This window comes from Calidris pugnax, unplaced genomic scaffold (genome assembly GCF_001431845.1).
Source record: "Calidris pugnax isolate Ruff unplaced genomic scaffold, ASM143184v1 scaffold49, whole genome shotgun sequence".
NCBI lineage: Eukaryota > Metazoa > Chordata > Aves > Charadriiformes > Scolopacidae > Calidris > Calidris pugnax.
Window position 1 is genome coordinate 3,895,851 of NW_015090798.1, and position 25,096 is coordinate 3,920,946.

At 43.8% G+C, this 25,096-nt stretch overlaps 1 protein-coding gene across 4 annotated transcripts in view; it reads right to left on the minus strand.

Annotated features, from left to right (window-relative positions):
* PPARGC1A (peroxisome proliferator-activated receptor gamma, coactivator 1 alpha) overlaps nt 1–25,096 on the minus strand; it is a 432,535-nt gene that overhangs the window by 24,300 nt on the left and 383,139 nt on the right. For 3 of the 4 annotated variants that reach the window (XM_014937103.1, XM_014937104.1, XM_014937105.1), the window contains exons 3-5: nt 4,395–4,589; nt 3,260–3,382; nt 2,142–2,346 (exon numbers count right to left, since the gene is read on the minus strand). In XM_014937103.1, the coding sequence (XP_014792589.1) occupies nt 2,142–2,346; nt 3,260–3,382; nt 4,395–4,589 (523 nt within the window). Of the gene's footprint in view, nt 1–2,141; nt 2,347–3,259; nt 3,383–4,333; nt 4,590–25,096 lie in introns of those variants that run through there. The other variant, XM_014937106.1, reaches the window with a different exon arrangement.

Below are 25,096 nucleotides of genomic sequence, written 5' to 3' on the forward strand. Positions count from 1 at the left end.
TTTTTTTTCTTATTAAAAAAGGGTTCACATGAAGTTGCTTGTCCCTGTAAATTGAAAACATTCAGGTTCAAAAGAACTAAGTTTCCTCATGGGCAAATTTCAATGCAAAACCACAGATGATCTTTGGCATGAATGGGTTTGTGGACATTCCCGTGGGTTTGCAATATGTTTGCAACAGTAACCCTAAAGGAAAATACCGTTTGACTTATCCTTTGTGAGCTTTCCCTAACTTTGAAAGAAAATATCAGACCCTGCTTATTTCTTAAAACAGAAGGAGCCAATTTTCTTGTACTTTTGATTAAATGTATGAACAAATGACTGCAGGTCTGCAAATATCAGTTAAATTTGCAAGGTTGATTCTGCATGAATTGACTGTCCAAGCTGAAAGCATTATGTTCCTGTATTTGTATTATATGCAAATCCATTGATATTGAAGTCATATATTGGTGTATGAGGCAAATTTGCTGAAAAAACAACATTTCAGAAGCCTGTAAATTAAACGGCAGGAATTAAAGAAGAGAGTAATTTCTCTCTACCTGCAATATCACCAAAGTCACAGTTATCTGGTAGGTTAGCTGTATGTCCCCTTGGACTTTTCTAACCTCTCCTTCTGTGCTGTTTCCACAACCCAATGTGCCCTGGTCCTCTGCACTGAAAATTGCCTCAGCTGAACAGGAAGATTTTATAATCTGTATTTATTCGTGTGTGTGTGCACACATCTATGCATGTGTATAACACAGATGTGCATAGAGCATGTTGTACATGATAAACCTTATCACGTATCACCTTAACACCCAACCCAGTGTTAATAAAGCCTGCTGTAACCTCTGGCAGGTCCCTGTTTCTGTACCTTTGCAGTAAAAGATCCAGGTTTTACATGTACAGCTCAGCCTGGGTTGTGCCGTGAAGCAGACTGCTGAAGCCATCCAGAAGGAGTGGCAGTTGGCATCCAAGAAGCTCTAGGGGCAGTTGGATTTCTTTCTCACAAGAAACATTGTTCAGAGAATTTGAGACCATAATGAGGAAAGCTATACTCAGGATGTCAGAATGTACAGCTGCGAGAAGGGTATTTAGTGTCGGGAAGGGAAGATTATTTTTATTAAGTTTGCTTATACTTCCTAGTGAGGAGTGAAAAATCAGATTTGATGGGGGCTGAAAATGCAGGAAGTGGGGAGGGGAAAAGAAATAAAACCATACAGTTTACAATTGTTGCTTTAAAAATACCAGAACACCACATTTAGGGTCACATCCGGATCGCTGTTGCAGCCAGATAACTTCCACTGACTTTAGTGGAATCAGCCAGAATTTGCACTGATGTGGTCAAGATGGGCACCTGGCCTTCTAGATGCCAGGCCAATATGTGTATGTAGATGCATTTTAAAGTAACAGCAACTGTAAAAAAAGCTCCCTTTGGGCTTGTAAGGTTTTACAGCTTTATCTTGGGAAAACAGGCAGGGGAAGAGGGGGAGAGAAAGCAAGAAAGGGGGCTTTAGTTCTTGCATCCCTTTCACAGAAGCTACTTGTAATACCAACCCGTTCTTTGTGCATCGGGGGATACTAAAAGTCAACACAAGTGTTTAGTTTTGGCCATAAAGAATCTAAAACGAGAGAGAAAGATCAGGATGGCAGCTAAACTTTCAACTATTTACAAAATAAAATTACGAACTGGCATTCCAGCTTTAGCAGGAATGACACATTTACTGCTTTCCCTGTAGCAGTGAAAGCACTATTTATTGTCTCTTAAGGACTACGTGGCAGGTTAACAATGCCTTCAGTTTTACACTAGCAAAAAAGAAAGCTCGCTAATGAACTGGCCTGCCCAGCTTGTTTAGGGGTATAATGATTTCTTAGTGGTAGAGTTTTCTGTGTGAGTAAGTATCTCCAGCTAGCTTGGGATATTAACGTGTTATTTGTTAATTTTTTTTTCCCTGAGATTCTTTTTCTGCGGTGGGGGGGGCAATAGAGACAGGAGAGCTAAATCTAGCCAACTAATTCTAACTTGGTTGGACTGCTTTAAAATTCTCCCTACGCAGAAGAGATGCTGGATTTACAACACTAATCCAAAGAACAGAAGAGGTATCGAGGGTATTGGCGACTACGGTGTTTCAGCTTCCCTGCCTCACTGCTGGTCCCACACCCACCTTGCAGATGATTCGTCTGAGACTGCAGATGGGGCTTCCTTTTGGAGGTGCATTTCTCTTTGCTGCTGTTCCTGTTCTCTGCTGGTTTGGTCTGAGGAGGGTCATCATTCGTAGTCAGATATTTGAGAAGTTCAGAGCAGGGACGTCTTTGAGGCTTTTGCTGTTGACAAATGCTCTTCGCTTTATTGCTCCATGAATTCTCAGTCTTAAAAACAGGACATAATAAAATAAAATAAAATAAAATAACGGAAAAAAAAAAAAAAGCTAAAATTAGTGAGCTGAACCTTATCAGAATGGATATAGGTTTTCTGAAGAGATGAGATTTTCAATGAAGTGTTCAGTCTAAGTGTACTAGATCTATGAGCTGTGAATAATTGTTTGCAGAACAAGGAAAGAAAATTACATTTAAAATTCCTAAATGACATTTATGCAGCTTTTTATTTCATTTCTCCTACATTTCAATGTTCCTACTCAGCAACATGTAACTAACAAGACCCTACAGCGCCTTTACTGTGAACAAAAAAATAAGCTGGTTTAAACCTTAATTTGCTGCTGATTGCTTGAGCCCAGTATTCACAACTCTCTTAAGTACCCCTAAACGCTCTGTTTTCAGTTACAGTGAACAGCAAGACAAACATTGTTTAATACTGCCTACTAACAGAATTATGTCAGAGCCCCCATTCTATCCAATTAATGGCTGATATACATCTTTCGCCAAGAATCCAGCCTCATTTTTCTTAGCTCAGACAGCTGGCAAAATGGCAGTCCCGCATCCTGGAGTCACTCATAAACAACACCAGCCCATCAGCAAATTTTATCCTACCCCCTACTACTCTGGGTATCAATAAAGTAACAGACGGTGGGACTACAACTGAACTCTGCCAAGAGAAAAAGCACAAATGAAATATTCAGAGCATAAAGGAGCTCAGGTGATTTTCTGAAACCCAGCCTATAATCTGTTCACTTTTTTTATTCCTTAAAAGCAGTTGCAAGATAGTAGGCAGATTAATACAATACATATAGATCTACTGCTTGCTTGGTTGCTGAAAGCATAAAAGACCTTGTTACACTTTTTCTTTTTTTTTTTTTTTTCCTTATTACAAAGATTAAGTCTGTACCTTAACAACCACAGGGCTTGTTCTGATCCTGTGATTAGTGTTTGCATGGTTTTGTGTGCTGAGACCACTGCATTCATTGTAATTTAGCTGAGTGTTGGCTGGAGCCAGCAAGAGCTTCTTAAGCTACAAACACATCAGGGAAAGGGAGGTGGAAGGAAAAGAATAAAGTTATGCATCTTTTATGGATTAAAATGACTTATCTACATTTTTGCATAGTTACTTAAAAGATAGCTACATCAATTTCAACAAGCAAAAGTACAATAAAACAGAAAGGAGGGCTTGATATTCCCCACAGCAAACAGATTTCATTTTCTTCTGGCTTGGCAGGGTATTTCTGCTCCCTTTACTGCACTGTACTGCGGGGCAAGCAGAAATGACAGGGGTCTTGGATTTCTGAATCCATGGCAAAATGAAATTCTCGGCAATCTGTTTGACAGAAGAGGCCTCTGATCTAAACAGAGACGTAAACTTTTAACAGACTAATGGATACGCAGCGCCGAGATGCAGGTATCTGGCTCTGCTTCCGCAGAAGCCCGTGATAAGGGGCTTTCAGCAGAAACAGAATCACGTCTCACGCTGGTCTTACTGAGCAAAATGCATCTAAGGTTTCACCCACATCCTCACCCAAGGTTCAGTTTTGCCCTGATTAGCACTAAGCTGGTGCTTACTGGTCAAATCAATGTTAAAGGCACAAAATTAGCCCCACATCCTGCCAGCCTCGATGGGCCTTTCTTTACAGATCACAAAAAGTGATGTCTAAACATAGATACAAAAAGAGCCCCGAGAAGTGAAATATGGATTAAAACCCCTTATTTGAACAGAATGATAAGCAAACGTGTCAGCCATTAGCACTAGAATCTCAAAAACAATCTCTTCAACACGCTTTTTAATAGATTGCCTTATTAGTCATCCTGTGGCTATTTGGTGGGTTGGCCCCCCCCCCCCCCCCCCCCCCCCCCCCTGGGTTGGCCCCCCCCCCCGCCCCCCCAATCCCTGCTTAATTTTCAGTTCTTCACTTGATTTTCCTTTCCAGACTAAATGAAAAGTCCAGACCTTACTGTGACTACATCATACCCATGCAGCGGGTAGCCAGGGGCACATCCAATTCCTGTTAAACAGTAGGAAGGGTTCTTACTAGAGACGGCTCTTCTGCCTCCTGAGTTGGAGGGGTGCCGTCGGGCATCGGGGAAGGGCTAGCGGCATTTTCGTTGGTCACATCTCCATCTGTCAGTGCATCAAAGGAAGGCAATCCATCCTCATCCACGGGGATGCTGTCCAGTGTTTCTGTGAGAACGGCTAGCAAGTTTGCCTCGCTCTCTTCATCTATCTTCTGCAGGAAGGGGACAAAACACAAAAAGAGGAACCAGGTGAGAAGAGAGACGAAAAAAAAAACCAAAACGATGCCTCTGGATGTGAAAAAATGCAGTCAAAAGACAGTTAAGCCAGCCCTTGAAATAGTACCCAGCAAGAATGTCTCAGAAGATGTAAATAACCACAATAAAATGATCCATCTCTAAATTCAAGAGAAATCTCTTTGCACTCACACTGTATTGCTCTAGTTTACTTTTCTTCCACAATTCTTTTTTTTTTTTTTTATCCGGTGTTAACAACGAGAAGTAATCACCCAGGGATTGCATTACAGGATATGCCTAAGCTGCTGACACCTAATGATGGTGTCAGCCCAGGCTGTCTCTTCCTTTCTCTTTTCGATGTTGAACATCAGCTAATTGACCTGACAAAATTACAAGAATCAGAGAATAAGACAGCTAATCAGAAAACCAAAATGAATCACCAGTGAAATGTAGAAAACCTTGTTCACATACACGGCCTTGTGTAAGAGACAAAGGTTTTCCCTTCCATACTTCTGGAAATCCTTGCTCCTAAACCAAGGAAAAAGCTTCTGATTCCTGGGCATTCTGGCATAAGAGTAGCCATCAGGACTCATATCATAGGTGGCAGGCTCTTTGGGTCTCTTTTAAAGAAATATATTAGGCAGGTTGCCTTTGAAGTTGTCCTTTTGAGTTACATCGTTCGAGTGCTCAATGCGACTATTGTATGCGTTTATCTAATTCAGACTGCAATTATAAAAAGTAGATTAATTCCTAATCAGATGTGGCTGTAATGTTAATTTGTATTAGATATCTTATTTCAGCAACAAAACTTCTTTTTGTCAAATCGAGTAAATTTAAATGCCTTCCGATTTTTTAATGAAATATAGTCCCTACCGTATGTTAAGGTAGAGATTTTTGGATTACTGAGACTTCTCAAGAATAGAATTGTGTAAAAATCATTATATTTATTTTTCAGAAAGATTGGAAATTGATCTTGACAGATCAATTATCTAGGATTCCTAGGCTGACCCTAGTGCTATTAAAATAAATGAAAAGCCTTTCACTGATTCCAGGGATATCAAAGTGGGAGTTTTTCCACCGGCTTCAGAGTGGATCACCATGCTCCAGGTTCAAACTACAAAGAGATTTCAGCTGAGGTCAAATCTCATAGTTTAAAAGTGAATTAGTCAGGAACAGAGCAGTAAGACAAACAAAAGCTCTTCCTTTGGGGAAAAAAAAAAAAAAAAAGGAAAAAAGTCAACAACAAAACATTTCCAGTTACACCTCAGAAAATAAATAAATTAAAAAAGGCAAGTGAATCTGGGTATCCCCTCAGAATGACTTTGTTTTCAGTAATACTGTATCTACCAGACTCTGAACGGAGATGCTCATAAACCACAGAGATAATTGCTCCTGCCAGGCTTCTCTGCCAAATCACACCTCACGGCTCCTCACAGAAAGGCTCTGTCTTTGAGCTAGAAAGCTACGGCAGGGCACAGACTGTTCTGGTGCCTACAGCATCATCCCCAAGAAACAAACACTCAGGGAAAGCTAATGCTAAGGAGAAGCGTTTACTTAAAAGGCCGAAAGAGGCTTGGCCACTGAGAAAAAAAGAGTCTAAGTCCTGGTATCTGGTGGTTTCCACCTTACCAAGCAGACACATGCACAGTGCCGTGAGCGTTCAGTCTGCAGAGGATGGAAATCAGCAGAGGGAAGCTGCCTTGTGACTCAAAACACGCTCCAAGTGCAGCTTCTCACAGCCACTTTTTGAGAGGAGAAGAGGAAAATTACGGTGTCACTTCTAGGAAAGTACAAAAAAGGTGTTATGAGGTGAAAAAAAAAAAAAAAAGCTTTGAGATGTCATGGAAGCTGTTTTTTTCCAACGGTGTTTCCAACCCCTTGCAGGTGGTGGGCTGGATGGTGGTGAGAGCCACGGTGGCTGCCTGACCCCCAGCCCTGTGCTGGGAACCTCAACAGCAAGTCTGGCTGGTGGGGGGCACCACCACCACCCCCCCTTCCTGAGCCTTGCAGCTCACCGAGCTGACAACAAAGCTGGAAGTGTTACTATTTCTAACGGGGAATGCCTTCTTCAATAATAGCATGCCAGAAGAAACCCTGATATTTGCTGTTAGCTGCTCAGCTCTCCTGCTTTAAACAGACATTCGAGTGCGCTGACATTCAAGAAAGAGAAAGTTGAGTGGACACTGGTCCTCATCACAGCAATTTCAATTAGTTTTGTACAAGTTTCAACATTCAAACACCCCAGAGAAAGCACAGGATGTGACAAAGAGGACTCTGTTAAACAATTAATGTCACTTTCCATTATTGCTTCAGTCCCAATTTACAGAGCAAATAAATCAAAGTCAGCCCAGATGAAGCACACTAGCTGGCTAACACATGTCTATTCACAAACGACATGGCAGCAGGAACACATTAGTCAAGAAAATGACATTGCGAGATAACCTTTTAAGGGTTTAACTATGCTCTTGCTCCTAATTGTCCTAAATTACTGTTTATAAAGAAACACAATTATTAGATACAGCAGAAACGGGGCTGAGGGGAGGTGCGGAGGGAGAGATGGTCGGGTAGGTGGACGTCTGAGCAATAATCACTGAAGCAGCAGCTCTCTGCTCTGCTCTCGCAGCCTGAGCCTTGGTGTTGACAGCACTGGGGAGAAGCAACGCCACGGCCAAACGCAGGCTCCTTCACGGTTTCCGCGCTGTCACCGGAGAAGCTCGTGTTTCAGACTGGCACCCAACCCACCCATGGCACTGGCTGGGGGAATCGGGGGGGAGATGAGCACCTTCCATCTCCACCAGGGCTGGAGGAAGCACCACGTGCTCTCAGGAGCTCGCTCCACCATCTCCCTAACCTCCAAGCAAGGAGGGTTTCACAGAGTCACAGAATCTTTACGGTTGGAAGGGACCTTTGAGATCATCGAGTCCAGGTTTGCTCCTGTCTAAAGGAGGAGACCCGAAGTATTTAGACCACCTAAATGAACTGCAGCGTGTAAGAAAAAAGGACGGAGGATAATCTCCAACAGAAAGCCACAAAAACAATTCGTAATGACGGCATCTTGCTAATTACTGGGTCTTTTTAATGCAGAAGCAGTTCTGCATCACTTCCCAGCCACACCGCATACACTCCTTAACATCCTTGGCTGTTAGTTTAACATAAAGACATTGGGGGCAGGGTTTTTTGACCCCCCGTAAATTTTCACCCAGCTGAAGGAGGCAAGGAAACAGATATATGGCACTGAACGCATGAGCTTCCACGTTTCTGACAGTAAAAATTTCTAGCATATCCAGAATGGCATTAACTCTGAAAAGAAGTAGATTTGGCACGTGTGTCACTGCGCAGGGGCAAAAGCAATGGGGAAGTCTGGGTGGTGCTGTGAACTGCCAGAACACCAACCAACCCTCAAAAATCAGGCATTGCGGTGCCTAAAGACCATGAAAAGTTCCTAACCGTGCTCTTCTCTGCTTTTACATATTTTGCTCTAATGCTTTAATATTTCTACAGCGCTAAAAATAATTCTCTGTCTGAAAACACTTTATTAGTTGTGTAACAATCTTATTCTAATTGGGTTTCTGCCTTCAGTAAAACGTCTCCAGAGATATTCTCTCTTTGGCCAGTGAAAAGCTATATGAAATGAGTTGATAATTTACCCACACAAAGGTATTTAAATCCTCTACCCCTGATAATTCCTTCTCTTTTGCTTATTCTGCCTATTGATGGAGCCAGGTTCACCTTGTGGTTGGCTTTTTGTGTCTGTAATACCTGTTCCTTGTCGACAATCCTGCTACAGAGGCTCCCATGCTTCCCTTTAGGGTGCAGATATTGAATCATAGAATCATAGAATGGTTTGGGTTGGAAGGGACCTCAAAGATCATCGAGTCCCAACCCCCCTGCCCTGGGCAGGGACACCTCCCCCCAGACCAGGTTGCTCCAAGCCCCATCCAGCCTGGCCTTGAACCCCTCCGGGGATGGGGCAGCCACAGCTTCTCTGGGCAACCTGGTCCAGTGTCTCACCACCCTCATGGTAAAAAATTTCTTCCTGATATCTAATCTGAATCTTTTTTCTTCCAATTTAAAACCGTTTCCCCTGTCCTATCATTATACCTCCTGGCAAAGAGTCGCTCCCCAGCTCTTCTATAGGCACCCTTCAGGTATTGAAAGGCCGCTATAAGGTCTCCCTGGAGCCTTCTCTTCTCCAGGCTGAACAACGTTGAGCAACATTGTGATTTTTCCTGAGAATTTTCTTCCTTTAAAAAAATCATGCAATATTTTAAAACCACCATCATTACCATCACCAAACCCTTCTTGAAAACCATGAGGCCAGGGTGCAGATGTCCTGCCTCAGGACTCTCCTGTAGCTCTCCCGCAGTCAGGTCGGGGAATGCTGATTCACTCCAGAAAAGGCTCAAGCCCATCACTTAGAACACCTTTTCCAAATGTTAATAGTATCTCCAACACCTTCCCTCTGGTCGATTCCCCTCTGCCTTTCATTTGTGATTATTACATGCACGGCTCTTGCTTACTGTGTCTCAAGGAGCGAAATCAGCTCATGAATGACGATGCTCTAAAGTTTCTTCACTGATCGTTTGAACGGTGCAGGGGCCCGTTGTGATTCACACAGAAAGATCAGGGTCCAAACTGCGGTATTAATCCACAGCCCGGAGGAGTTGGGAGCAAGTGGCAGCTTGCCACGTCTTCATAAAAAGCCCAGGAAACTTTTGGGACAGATCCACAGCTGGTAGAAGCTGTCAGGGCTCCAGCAGCCCAGCTCGGTAAGCAATTCCGAGCAGCCAGGTGTACACCTCAACTCACCAGGGATCGCCGTTTCAACACAGCGACTCATTTCTCCTCAGTAGCCTAAGATCTATTCATAGCACAATTAACAAAGAAAATAAAAAGATTTTCCTCCAGCTGAAAATATCCCAGTGATCTAAAAATACTTAAGACATTATGGCACCTACTTTCAAAAGCACAAAACCGACTGGTAAGCACATCTGGGACTTCCAACATGATTTAATTCCTTAATGACACATTTTGGAATAAGGACGTCCTTAGGATTCACCCTGCTAGGAGAAATGAGGGGTACAGATTCGCCCCTTTTTGCCCATATGGATGTAGAGGCACTGAAAAGCTCAGCCACACCATCCCAGCCCTGAGCATGTCCCAGCAGAAGTGGGGGCAGATGGTACCTCAACCCTGGCCCCACAAACCAAACTTTACCACCTGAGGATGAGGAGCCACAGAAGCACAGGGAATGCAGAGGGAGGGAAGTGATTAGGATGAAGGCTTGGCCTTCCAGTTCCTGCCAGTGAAAAATGAGAGCTGAGCTCAGGGACAGTGAAAAGGAAGAATTACAGCCCAAGTTTTCCATCTTCTGGAGCAGAAGGAGCAAACCCCCCATGGCACTGACACAGACAGTGCTGTCATGGTGATTTTGCTGCCTTCTCAATGTGTTGTGTCCAAGGCAAGTGCCTCCTTCTCCTCCACTTAGAGATGTCCATACCTGGAGGTATTTTCACCCAAGGCCAAAGAGGAATCAGTGGTCCAAGTGGAGAACCACTTGTTCCACCCTGCTTGCTCCCAACCAGTCCCATGCCATTATATATTTTGAGCACTATTTCAGCTTTTATTTTACTGTTCAACTGCTTTGCAAATCCTTAGGCATCCTGCGCTGTCTTACTGTAAAAATCCACATGATGCATTTGCATTAGAACGTTTTTCCAAGGTCTGTTAGTCTGGTCCCCAAGAGACGCTCCCATAATTGAAATGCTTAAGTCCAGAGCTATCAATTACCTTTAAAAACAAAATGGAGTCCCACTAGGAGAAAATTACAGCCAGGTTTCTTTATATGTAGTAGAAATGTGGGGATTAATTATCACCACCCCTGTGCAAATGCCTTTAGGGTACGGGAAGGAAAGAAGAGATCTTTTCTTCTTCTTGAAGGAGACAGCTATACTCATACTCCTCATACGCACCTGTAGGCAAAGACTGCTTGAATCCAGGACTTGTCTCCTCAATTCTGCAGTCCCACCCCACAACATATGGACTGTGTATATATCTCATCTGTAGGACCAACCGCATCCCTGTATTTATGCAAAAGCTTCACTCAAGCTGGATTTCTGGAGGTATTGTACAGACCTGAAGCAATATGCTCTGCCATCCCACTTTCCCCCCAAAACCATGTTAAATAAATAGTGTAATTATACTCAATACAGGTACTGCAATGTTTAACTTCCAGAACTAAGTCCCTGGAGTGGAAGGAACTCCCAGCATCGCCCCCAAGGACATTATGACACCGCAAGAAGGATCTGTACAAGGTCCGCAGGATGAAGGAGATGGAAGCACCTGAAGCATCCATTTCCCCAGTCCTTTCTCCAGGCTACAGCAACATAAAAGTAATGATATTTATTATTATTCACGCACTCCACATGGGGTATATTTCTTGTCTCAGAAAGTTCTCATATTTAATCTCGGTAACTGAACTCGGGTTACTTTCTCTCTGGCAGAGAGACACGCTCACCTGACATGGTAAAACTTCTGTCAGGTACCTGGGATTAAGGCATCACAACGCAAAACCACGCCACGGGCCATTTGCAAAGAGGGTTCTCTTGAAGATTGTGCCCTTGATCACCTGAAGTAACGCTGCCAGAGCTCCTATGAGATGGACTGTCTTTTCAGGTGAAAAATCTAGCCTGTCTGCTCTAAGCTAAACATGTCAGTTTAAAAGAGCCCACTAAATATTCGTCTGCCCCAAAGTCACTCTTTTTTTATTGCTTCTAACGAATTGTTGCAGTTCACAAGTTTCCATTACAGCCTGGCAATTAAGTTTCTAATAAACTGAAGAGCTCCTAATTGACTTATTCATCTCACAAACTGAGGATCCAGCTAGCAACCTGTAACTTGTTTTACACCTTCTCACCAAAATTCATTCACGTTTTGCAAGCCATTCTGATTTTATTTGTGTAAGCTGCATCCTTCCCCTCTACGATTTGATTCTGGGGAAAAGACAAACCAAAAAATGATCTGAGAGCGACCTATCGTGCCGCCGGCTGTGTTAAGGGGAACCAGTGATAAGATATTGCTGTGCTGGAACCGGTGCACTGGTGGTAGACCCAGTATCAAAAATTTATGGTAATTGAAACCACAGAATCTTTGGAAATGCAGTCGATTTGACTCAGTATCAAAAGGTCACTCTATTCAATTTATACTTGATGCTGAGCACAATATTGAGAAAACACCTGAAAGCAAATCATCTTATCAGCAGTTTGGGCCTCTACGTTTACCGACTACATAGGCTAATTTGCTGATTACTAAATAAACGCATTATCTGTGTTTTAGACCGGGTTTTTAACACGTACAGAACTTGACATTATAAAAGCATCATCAAAGTCTCACCAGGAACCACATGTCTATAATGCTGCGCTACGCTTTTGACATAATATTGTGCCTGTCCTGTCCAGTGCCAGGGAAGACCTCCTGGTCTTCTCCAGGAGAAGACCTGGCATGTCTTGTCCAGCCTGTGGTGGTCTAGGTTTAGGCAGAGCTCCACACCGAAGCGCAAAACTCTACCCACACCTCTGGAAGGGAAAAACAAGAGCAGAGAAAGGGCAGAAATATAAAGGGGAGGAAAAGCCTGGTGAAGAGCTGCAGGAAAAAAAAAGAAAAGAAAGGCTGGAGGTTTTCCTTCACTGAGCAAGATGGCCAGAGAACCAAAGGTGGGGGTGAAGTTTGCTTGCTGGCCACACTGGTGGGGAAGCAGGGATGGGTGGAGGAGCAGGATGGGCAGCCCGGCCTGCACAGGTAGAATCACACAATCATAGAATTGTCTGGGTTGGAAAGGACCTTTCAGATCATCTAGTCCCACTATCAACCTAACACTGACAAAAAACATCACTATACCATATCTCGAAGCACCACGTCTACCCATCTTTTCAATACCTCCAGGAAGCACCACATCTAACCATCTTTTCAATACCTCCAGGGCTGGTGACCCAACCACTGCTCACTGCCCGGGATGCGAGAAGGTGCCCTCCAAACCCACCACCTTCCCACTGGAGCAACACATGGCGCCTCTCACCATCCTCCCTTCCCCTTCTATAGGCTCATGCACGTGATAAGGTCCTGAACAACAGCTCACTGCCTGGGATGCAAGAAGGTGCCCTCCAAGCCCACCACCTTCCCACTGGAGCAGCACGTGGCGCCTCTCACCATCCTCCCTTCCTCTTCTATAGGCAATCGCTCATGCACGTGATAAGGTCCTGAACAACAACCCAGACGAGATTGTTAATTATTATTACGCACCTAAAATATACAGCAGAGAGTCATCACAGATCCCGACCAGGAGTCCCCATCCAGACAAGCTCTAACTGGGAATAAACACTGCAAAAAGAGGGAGGCAGGGGAAGGAAGGCTACAGGTGACAGCATCAGGCAGGGAAGATGTTTGGGACTCTCCCCATTGCAGAGCTTTCAGTGATGGTGTCAGCAGTATTTCAGTCCAAATATTCAAACACTGCTTGCTCAGATTTATTTATTTACTTGATTTATGGTACATGCCCACACTAATCTCTCTATGCACCGACATAAAATTTTTCAACATTCATACACCTTTGTTAGGCGGCATGACATCTCTGGGAAAAAAAAGAGCGACATATATTTTGCGGGGATGATTTCACACATATAATTGATGTAAAAACTTCTTTTTCCTCTTGATAATGACAGACATCTCTAAAAAATGCACTTGAGTGCTAGTATAGACCCTTTCTTTGCAAACTACGAAGCATAATCTCGTCGCTTTTGTTCATTCTCTATTTCAGTGTTGCATTTGCTTTAGTTTTAATTATACTGGCTGTGTCAGGATGTCTATCATAATCCCTACTTCTTTCTAGAGATTTATGACTCTACACAAATATAAATTTCAGGGTAGAATTATATACAATATAGCAGAGAAGAGTTTACATATATTTTTTAATTTTGTTCAAATAAGTGGAGACTGCTTTTTGTGTGAACAGAACACACACTCAAAAATTCCTTTTTAAACAGCAAAATAAGACACTTCTATCTGGTGCTTTTACTGTTAGAAAATTGGAATTTAATTTGACGAGGAAATTACCATTTGTAAAGTATCAACTTCACTAAATGCTTTTTATGATGTTTTAATTTTTCAGCATGTTCAGCTTCATCAAACTTACCACCATGCCCATTTGAACAGGTACGACAAACACAAGTCATGTCTCACCAGGAGAAAAACACCATTTTGCCTTAGACCTGCAGCATGAAAGGATCAGTATATCATTAATACATCTGGGCTTCCCATCCATTTTTATTGTGATCTAATGGAAGGCTGCCATCTGGTCTGAGCTGGCTGCAGGAGTTTACTCAGACACAACACAAAAACTTATTTACAAGGCTAAAGATGCATTTACTCTATATGTTTTATTTACAGTTATACTTCTGTCTGTAAGTGTCACAGCAATGGCTCCAACACCTTCCTGGTAGGTATCAGCAGATGTGATGACTGATGCTATTTGGAGAGGTGGTTTTGCTAGACAAAATAAGCAAATATAGCAGATTTTAGCCATAAAAAAACCTGAGGAAATCACCACCAAGAGGAAAAAAATGTCTCTTTTGATATGTGTACTCTACTCTTACCAGCCTAAAGAAGTTCCAAAAACCCCTCAGTGGTGTTCCCATATCTAAGGAGACACTCAGGAGATGCTCAGCTGAGAAAGCACCCCAGGTACCCGTACTGTGAGCATCCGAGGCTGAGAGCAATAAAAGGCTCCTTTAGAAGCGAGAACGTGGAGATGCCACAGGAAGGAAGGTGCTAACAGGTAGAGGGTTTTACACAGCACAGACCACAGGTGCATTTTGGCAGGCTTTTCGGTTCGCTTTTACAGTCCCATGAAAACAAAAATGTAAGCTTGTCCCAGTGGGCAAATAAGCCCTTGCCTCAAAAAGCAGCAGGTGAACAGTGCATCCTGGTAAACCCCTACAACCACCGAGGATGCTCTTCAGGATGAGGAGATGTGTCTGAATTTTCCGCCGGTTAAGCATTTGGATTCGTTTAGATGTCTCATAATATCCTTAACTATGTATTTCCTTGATTTGTCACTAGGTGCTAAGATTTTAATGTTCTTTCAATGCAATTTTGCGTATGTGAATAGAATCGTAAACTAGATATGGCGATTTTAAAACAGAAAACATTAAAAAAAATAATAAAGATCACAGAAGAGCTGCCTGCTGCAAAGCCTCCTCTAGAGCACATCCACTGCTGGCTTCTTTCTAGGTTTCCTGGAACTCACTAGTCTTCACAGATAATGTTGATAAAATGGAGTTGACACTAAAACGTAAAACTAATTTGCTAGTTTACACTAAGGCTACCTCGTTCATTTACCCTCACCCAGCCCAGCAGAGATTCGTAGTGCATGCATACCATGGGGGACACTACAGTTCCCACTGCAGTTGCCTCTCTTCTCTTTATTTCTTAGTGGAAACTGAATATATTGCTCATTTTATGCTAGCCTTTTAGAAGTGTGTGCTGCTGATCAGTAGCCCTCCATCTGTAAGATGTAAAAGATTGTGTTTTTCTTTGCAAGGCATTCATGTTAACCAGTACCTTTTTCATCAGAAATGGTGAAAGTCAACCTGGGAAATTTTTTTCCCCCTCTTTAAAAATGACCCATAAGAGGCAATCAAGTCCAGCTGTACTTACCAATGCACTAAATATCGTTATTAATTAGGCCGTAAGTTCCTTTAGGCAGGGACTGCTTTTTTGTTACGTGTTCACACAACCCCTTTCACAATGGTGTCCTGATTTACAACTGGGCTTTGAGATGCTGCCACAGAACCGATAATAAATAATTTTGGGTGCTTCTATTTAATCCTGCTAGTAACCAAAAGAAAAAGAACTTGGGCCCAGATGTTCAGCCGCTGTAAATTAGGGCCTCTCCACAGGTTTTAAGGGAGTGATGCAGATTTACACTAGCTGAGGACCTGGCCCTCTGCTCTTTGGGTATGTTGATGCTGAAGCTGAGAGCAGCAGCTCCTGCAATACCGTATCTGTACCAACCTGTCCTGGGACTAACAGCAGTCCAGCCAGAGGCCACTAAGGGCTAATTCTTCCTCCTAGTCAAGTGAGTTTTGCAGCTGAGCACTACATTGCTACGACTACGAAGATGAGTTTAAAAGTGGCTGGGTCCATCGTGCCTACAATGTGGTAGACGCCGTGCTCACACTCCCTGCTGGAAAGGCTCATACTTGTTCATGCCAAGTGCATCTTCAATTTAAAAGATATCCCCACTGAAGTCAACAGAACTTCTAATTTGAGCCTATGTAGCTGCAAGATGCACAGCCAGAACCCCACAGGATATGCCTAACCCCAGGAATAATAAGTACATTTCAGCCATTTGAATACTAAACCAGGAGTGGGACCCTGCAGAGCAGTGGCTTCAACACAGCCTGTTCAACGTTATCCTGGCTCGGATGGCTTCCCTTTGTATAGAAACATTTTGCCCTTTTCTATGAGCACCCAAAATCATAGAATCATAGGATGGTTTGGATTGGCAGGGACCTTAAAGATCATCTAGTTCCAACCCCCATGCCACAGGCAGGAATACCTCCCACCAGAACAGGTTGCTCAAAGCCCCATCCAGCCTGGCCTTGAACCCCTCCAGGGATGGGGCAGCCACAGCCTCTCTGGGCAACCTGGTCCAGTGTCTCACCACCCTCACAGCAAAGAATTTCTTCCTGAGATCTCATCTAAATCTCCCCTCTTTCAGTTTAAAACCATTACCTCTCATCCTATGGCTCCACTCCCTGATCAAGAGTCCCTCCCCATCTCTCCTGGAGCCCCTTTAGGGGCTGGAAGGGGCTCTAAGGTCTCCCTGGAGCCTTCTCTTCTCCAGGCTGAACAAACCCAACTCTCTCAGCTTGTCAAAGAGGAAGAAACTGGGGAAGGCAGCTATGGACTGGAAACAGCACAAGATGAAAGAGCCACACTCCTGATCCAGTGTCCTGGGAAGGGAAAACCTGTTTAAGTGACGCTTCTGGGGGCAGGATGAAACTACTACCATTAACCCAGGCAGCACAACCTCTGTTTCCACCTATTTCAGACAGAGGACAGGATACTATGTCCACGTCTTGCTCAGCTGGTTGAGAGGGGCGGGTGGGACGGCTCATGTTTAGGTAGCAATAAAATCCTGTTTTGTAAACATACAGAAGGATTACACACACACACACACACCACCGGAGAGAAAGGGAGCGACGGGTGCCCCCAGCACAAGAGCCAGCAGCACAGGGATGCCCAGTGGTGCCCAGTGACAGACAAGAGGAAATGGGCACAAACTTGAGTATAAGAAGTTCCACCTAAATGTGAGGAGGAGCTGTGAGGGTGGTAGAGCCCTGGAAGAGGCTGCCCAGGGAAGTGGTGGAGTCTCCTTCTCTGGAGACATTCAAAACCCACCTGGACATGTTCCTTGGAACCTGCTCTGGGTGGACCTGCTCTGGCAGGGGGTTGGACTAGATGATCTCCAGAGGGCCCTTCCAACCCCATAGCATTCTATGATTCTAATGCTGGCCCCAGCTTTACTCTCCCTGGGATTAGAGCAGCACAAACCAGGCGGCACCCAGGGAAGTCAATGGAGTTAAACCAGGACAGATTAAGCGTAACTGAGAAGCAAATCGGGCCCTTTATGTCTGCCCTTCCCTCCCCCCTGAGAAAAACTAAATACACTGCTTTTTCCTCAGACACATCAACAGCAATAGCCTAAACTGCCCCGGTTGGGTTTCACCGGTGGCAAGGCAGAAATGTTTATTGCCATTAGGCTGGGTCTATAAAATCTCCTTTCAGTCCTGTGCTTCTACAATTTCCAAACAGCAAAGCCTGACATTTTGGTCTCTTGACAAGCAAGGCTTAACAGCGGGACGTCTGATAAAAAAAAGAAGAAAAAAAAAAAATCTATACAAAGAAAGCTCTTAAGACAAGATAGGCCGAGCGTTTTTCACCACAAATGGTTTGTTTTAGCTATCTCTCTGCCTCCTGTAAGAGGGAAATCAGACAGCTTACTGGCTTAGCTTGTTAGGCCAGGTTAAAGGGAAGCATCGCTGAAAGGCTCTTACAGCAGCTTACCCTTGGACTAAAAATAGCAGGCACTAGAGAATTATCTTAAATACTACCAAACTTGTTCTGCACTGTGAATGCAGATAACTGTAATATGTTTCCATTTTTGGTAGTTTTCGAGCTTTTTAAAGTTATGCTCGCTTTAGCTGACTATTTAATTAGTTTCTGATTCTATTTGCCACTTTTTTCTCTCAGAGATATAGCCTGAGGGGTACTTTGCCTATGAATCCTTTGTATTTAGCAGCGTTGCTATTGTTAACATCTAATGAGCTGTTGGATTTGCCAAACGCTCGGTATAGGTACAAACGCTGCTTTGAAATATAAATGTTTAACACATAGCAAATAGCAAATCAAAAGATACTCTAACGCGGCGTCCTCACTCTCTCATTGCGCGTCTCATCAAAAAAGAAGAATAAAAAAATAAAAATCTGCTTTATTACATTTAATACTGAAATTCTAAAATACGTATCTGAGCGAGACGTTTTTAGCTCACTGCCCACGACTTTGGAAAAGAACTAAATGAATTTTGGTAGCGTTAGGAGGACTCGCACATATGGGCAAGGTTCCACAGTCTGACACAGTTCCCTGCTGAAATTCGAAAATACGTATCTGAGCGAGACATTTTTAGCTCACTGCCCACGACTTTGGAAGAGAACTAAATGAATTTTGGTAGCGTTAGGAGGACTCGCACATATGGGCAAGGTTCCACAGTCTGACACATTCCCTGCCAGCTGAACAGCAGAGCTAGCAGTGTCTTCTTTGGGGTAACACTGCAAGACCCCACAATCTTTAATGAAGCCAACTCATCTTTAAAACACATAAAATGAGTTTTCTATTATTTTTTTTTTAAGGCTACAAGCAGTTCTTTTTAAGTGGTCTTAAGCTGGTTAACTGTTCATCTGTACCCCACTGAAAACCATGACAAGATATCAAACCAAAGGAACTCCAAAGCAAAGAACTAATGTCCTCGGTCTGTACCTACATTTTACTCATGCTACAGCCAGAAAGACATCCCTGCAGACATCAGTCATGGGGTGTAACCTCCCTGCTGCTGTTGTCACCTCCACTCTCCGCACTTGTGTAGATAAAGCTGTCGTGGGTACTCGCTATATGAACACAGATCAGGATTTTCCCTGGATTCGAGCAGCGAGTGCCCCCACACACAGATTCCTGCCCACTGCCCTCCACATCATGTCACTGCTAATATCATTTAAAACCCCACCTTGAGTAAGGCCAACAAATGCTGGCCAAGGCCAAGCTCAAACCCAACCACATTGGTTCAGCTGAACAGAAGTTCTTACCCTTATTGTCCGGCATCACATCCAACTGCCATGGAGCTGGCAGAGCCTGTCCTCTCAGACACAATTTTTCTTGGACTCTCTTTTCTGGGTGAGAAATGTTTTCACTCTTAAGCAGTGGTGGAATTCACAGATTCCCTCACCAGATATATACCCGCTGCCTTTACAAGCTCACGCATAGCAGCATAACATAGCCACATGTCTTGCAACTGCCATTAAAACCCTCCATATGTCTTCATTTGGGAAGCAAGTTTTCTTTTTGAGTCAGGAGTTAGGTTCACAGCCTCTCTGTCAAATAAACAACATGTCTGTTGTCACCTGGCTGCTGAGCAAGCCCTGTCTTCGAAAATATACACTCAGTGATTTTAGCCATCTATTTCTCAGCCTTTCCTTCCACCACCATGCAGCAAAAATAATGCTCCACCTTCATTATGGTGATTAACATCACTATCCACCTCCTGCAACTTAAATTTCCCCTGGTTAATCGTTACTATGGCGCTACAAAGACAAGAGCCCTGTTGACTGAAGGACCTCCAGTCACACCGTACGAGGCAATATCTGCAGAAAGTCCTCACCGTTCAGACAAAAGCAAGAAAGGAGGATTATAATCCTCGCTTTATAGCAGGGGATTTGATGCGCAGAGATTAATCAACTTCTCCAGGCCGGAGAGCGCCCACGGGCACGGCGGAGGGCAGGGCTCCAACTTGCATCACCAGTCTCCCCTTCCAAGCAGAGGACAACATTTCATGGATGCCAACTGTGCGCATATTTGCTCACTTATTACTGGCATTCCAGAATGGAGTTTTCCAGAGGAAGTTAACACAGAGACAGTAGTGAATGCCACAACAGAGCAAGGCTGGTGTGTCAGATACAGAATCATAGAATTGTTCTGCTTGGAAGGGACCTTAAAGATCATCGAGTTCCAACCTCCCTGCTGTGGGCAGGGACACCTCCCACTAGATCAGGTTGTTCAAAGCCCCACCCAACCTGCCTTTGAGCATTTCCAGGGAAGGGTCATCCACAACTTCCCTGGGTATACCTACCCCCATACCAGGAAGCTACAGGATACGCGTATGAGATGGTGGATTTTATGGAGAACATCAGCACATTACAGCAAAAAAGACAAGTTTGGAGCAGTGGGAAGGAACACAATCGTGACTGAGTTCAAAAGTGAGCACAGAGACCATGTAGCTTAACATGAAAAGCTGGGCCAACCCCTCAAAATACAGGAGGGAGAGGCTATAGCCCAACACCAACTCAGCAAGCGTCTTGGAAAACAGAAAGGGTCCACAACACACTGTTTGAGGGAGGTCCTCTCTTTGCATAACTTACTTTGGGAAGATAAAACCCAGAAAACATCCAAAGCCAGTCGGGTAGGTCATCACCTGTGCAGATAGTCATAGAGACAGGGTTGTCCCAAGGAAAGCAGTGATGGAGGAAGAAAGTGTCTTTGGCACAGGATCAAGGATAAAACACTTTCTCAAAGGCATTTGTGGGATATCAGGCAGAGTGAATTGGAATTAGGATGAGGGATCATGCCATTAACACCGGCAACAGATTAAGTCCTGGTGATTTTCCGTGCATATAAGGTGGGAGAAGACAGGCTAGATATTGTGTGTTTATTGAAGCAAGAAGGTTAGAGATAAGATATAATCTAACCAAATCATAGAATGCAATTTGGGAAGATATTCAAGAGCTACAGAGACTGAATTAGCGGGTTTGTCTAATACCTATAGGTACAATTATGCCCTGATGCAAAACAATTATTGGGTGCCAGAGAAAGAAAACATCAGGTGAAGTAGTCCTGGTCCTGAATGCTACTCATGAAGGATCAGGAAGGACACTTGCACGTATCCAAAAGCACAAGTATTCAAGAAGTAGGAAGTAGACATCTCCAGGAACGGTGGACTGTGCAAGTTTGGCACCAGGAGACACATTTTATTTGCAGAGAAACAGTTCAGATGGATTCAAACATTTAAATAGCAGTCAGCGATATTTTGTAGGTTGTCATTCCAAGTCTACGAGCATTTTAACTCTTTTTTCTATTGAAGCCAAGCATGTTATTACACCACCCTGGTGTCCTGCCACCTTCCTCACACACACAATTATTTTGCAAAGTCCTCTCCCATGGGAAAGGGCTGGCTTTCCACTTAGCAGCTTCAAAGTTAAAAAAAATGGTATCATTTTAGAACTGAACAGAGCACTTGCAATGAAAACTGAAGCCATGCAAAATTTGACCAATTTCTCATCTTAAAGCCTCTCAGGAGAACCTCGGCAAACCCTGCATGGTTCCTGTGTGAAATGCAGAAGTTTGCAAGGAAATCTGCTTTTCTTTTTTGAGGTCAGCCACACTCAGCTCTTAGATTTGACTCTCTAGGGGCATCAGTGATGAGGACTAATGTGGACTGTCTCCAAACCTGAGCAACCTCGATTTTCACAAAGATTTGAATTATGTTTTAAATTGGGAATATACCGGAATGGTTAGGGAGGGATTGTAAAGAAATAACAGCGCATGATGTCTTGATCAGAAATGACTAGAGAATATAAAGTTCTGGACAATCGAGGGATGTCTTTATAAGAGCTCTTTTTAAAAAACGATTTTGGGGAGGAACTGGGAAAACCTAGCGGCTCTGTTAGAAGGGATAGAAGGGCAATGAGTTCTACTGTAGGATCTCTTATTTTGCTGACTCAGTGAAGACACGTTTGTCGTTCAAAGACAAATTAGCAAAGGGCATGGATCGTGCTACATAGATGCTCAGTCTCAGTTATCAGCCAGGTACAGGCAGCTTCCAACTCATCTACCTCCAAGTGCGCCTGGAAAAAAAAAAAAGCAGCAATCTCTTTTGGTGGATGTGGACAGAACGTCTTTGTCAAAATTTCAGTTTGAGCAAATACTGCAAAGCGGTTTAGCGCAGGGAGGATTTGTCCCCGCAGAAATTGACACAAATTCCTTTAGGACAGGGGCAGCCACCTCAGCCGGGATTGCCAGCAGATAGAATTAGGAAAACTGGAAGATAACACCATGGCCTAATGTAAACTCTTAAATCTGCTGTAAACAGAGCGGTAACATTGGCACACAATAAAACTGGTATCTGTCATTGCTCTCCCAGAAGCAGGTTTAGGGAAGGACACGAGACATGGCTGGATTTTCGTTCATCCCTATGAATTCTGGTCGGGGAAAAAGCAAGCTGAGGGAAGCTGTGGCAAACAGCTAATGTTATAGTCATGGAAGGCAAGCTGGCATGATGGTGTGGGATGGAATATTAGATGAACAAGCGGAAAGGTCCAGTTTGAGGTTGCTACATGCGTGGTGCAACCTGGAGTAACAGGCTTGAGAAGGCAGCATTCCTGGATGTTTCAAGATGGACTGACAGAAAAGCCCAGTAAACACAAAAGTCATTTTATAAATGGTTTCTGACATGCCTGCTGGGCCAAGGCACATCTATAGACAAAACAACAGACTAGGAAATAGGAACTATTAGAGGTTGAAGTTCAAGGATAGGTCTTTTTCCTTCTTTAGCTTTGGGCCCAAAAATCGAAGTTTCACCAGTCTAACTGTGTGAGATACCCAGAAAGAGAACCACCACCTCTGCACAGAACAGGACTGCCCCTAAAAAGCCCTCTTGGGTCCAGACGTGGTCCACAGTTAAAGTTCACAGAGTTGCAAGTGCTGGGAAAGGGGTGTAAGGCGATGCCGATGGTCTAGGAGAGAATCAGCCCTCTGTGGCCTATTAGCTCTGACCACATTGGACCTGGACTGACTCACTGGGGAGACCCTGACACGATTCCTGCTCCCAGGTACTCTGGGGAAGCTCCCCAGGCAGATTCTTGGACACAGCCAAATAATCCTTCCCAACAGAGATGCTGACTAACTCCACAGGCACCTGCTTGGAACACTACGGTTGCCTCTAGCCAAAGCTCATAGCCTGCTAGGAACCCAACTGACTCTTCCAGATTTACTCCAGTGTCCCTCCATCACTTTCCCTGTGTTCCTGCAGGAGAGGTTTGCTCTCTCTCAGAACAGAGCCAAGGAGAAACATCAATATTGAGCAAAAGCTAATAAATCCACCCACAGCACCCGTCAGCGCTCTGCAGTGGCGTACTCGCGGCCTTGCAAAAACTAGTCCTGAGCTGGCTGTAGGAGCGCTCTATCAGAGCTAACAAGCCCTGTCTGACTAGTGAAAAAGGCAGCAGAGCATCTTCTGAATGACAGTATTTCTTAGCTTCCTGGTCTTTGAGGGTTTTTTTTTTTGGTTGGTTGGCTTTTTAGATTTTTTTAAATTCAATTCTTCTTCTTCTTCAATCTGGAGATGTCTCCATGTTGGTGTGTACTACTTAAGGCAGCTTCTCCCCAGGTTTGGTAGTCCCAAATCATGTTGACGCAACTACAACTTCAAACTAGCATCTCCTAGCTGTGTTGTGGGTTAGAACTTTATTCCCTGGGCTGGGCAAGCTCAGCAGGCTGTAACTGCCTCCAGCTGGCTGGGAGGAAGACGAGCCTGGGTAGACAGCAATGCTCCTGGGCCTCTGAAGGAACAACAACTTGAGTTTATCTTCACTCCCAAGCCCCAAGGACCAGCTCTCTTCCTCTTTCACTACCTTTGCTCCTTCCAAGGACTTCAAAGTGCACACCATAAAACAGGGAAGGGCTGGTCACTAGTACATACATAGAGACTATTCCTCCTGCTACAGGGTTTTTAGGCATTACCACGAGACAAGTAAATAAAGACTGTGTTTAGTAATTGGCGGGGGGGGGGGAAGAAAAAAAAGAAAAAAAAAAGGAAAAAATGTATATTCTGGCATGCCAGCCAAGAAACCTGGTATGCCAGCTACTAAAAGGCCACATGGAAGTATTGCGGTTAACCTTAATTCATGGGATGAGATTTTCAGGAGGGTCAGGTATCCAGTGACAATGTTTAAAAAGGAAATGCACAAGGAAGTAATGTGCTGCCACGACTGTAACAAAAAGATTGCATAGAAAAGTTAAGCCTTATGGATGATTTAGCAATATCATAGATAGCACAGGCTCCAGCAAAAAGAGTGAAATCATCCCTATCTTCCCATTTGTCGGCGGAATTTTAACAAGGGGCTCCTGGGAGCTCTTGGGGGCTCCTCCATGGCTCAACAGACAAATTAACTCATCAAAAGGAAGGTAGGGATGATTAACTAACAAGAGCCCCCTCCAGCCCATCACTGGCACATGGTTATTTCACCCAGATGGTGTTCACCTACCTGAAACTGGTAATGACAGTCTCGGATCGGATTTACAGAAAAACAGATAATAAGGTGCTGCAAGAGTGACATGATAGGAGTTATTGGTCTGTGATGCTCTAGACTGTGCCAGAGGCAGCAGAGCTGTTTTGTAACGTTAGCCTCTGTTTTGTAACGTTATCCTCGCCGCCTGAGAGATTTCCTGCTGCAAATGGGAGACTTGGTCTCCAGAGAGGCATTTGACCTGACCCTTCCTATACCAGAGTGGGATCCACAGCAAAGAAAACGACGAGAGATGGCAACGCTCCCACCACATACAAGCAGAAGCAGTTTGACACCCTTTCACTGGAAATGGAGGAATATCTCTGTGTGTTAAGGACCATGCGATAATTTCTTCTGCCTTAGGAAAAAAAAAGAAAAAAAAACCCAAACAAAAAAACACAAACCCAGAAATTTTTCTGGCTTTTCTCTAGATGCAATTGAGGTGACAATTGGTAATGTTTTGCCTGATAGCTTCATACTAGTGAGAAGAGTGCTTGTTGGATTTTTAAGGACTGTCAATAGAGCTAAAAGAATTGCTCCTGGTGGAGGGAAAAAAGTAAAGCAAACACAAAACCAGAAAAAGAATTCCAAAAATGCGTAAGTATCCCCCAGATAGGTAGAAATAAAGGCCTATTGCTCCTTTTGTGCATGCCTGGAGGGTCAAAAGCCTTACACGACACATCCAACCAGATGTCAATAGCATGCACTTAAGGTTTTTGTTTATTAAAAAAACTGCATATGAATCCTTATTTACCTGACAATTTTGAGATTTCACTAGTCTTACAACAAGCCTGTGAAAATGGACAAGCTAAGGACCT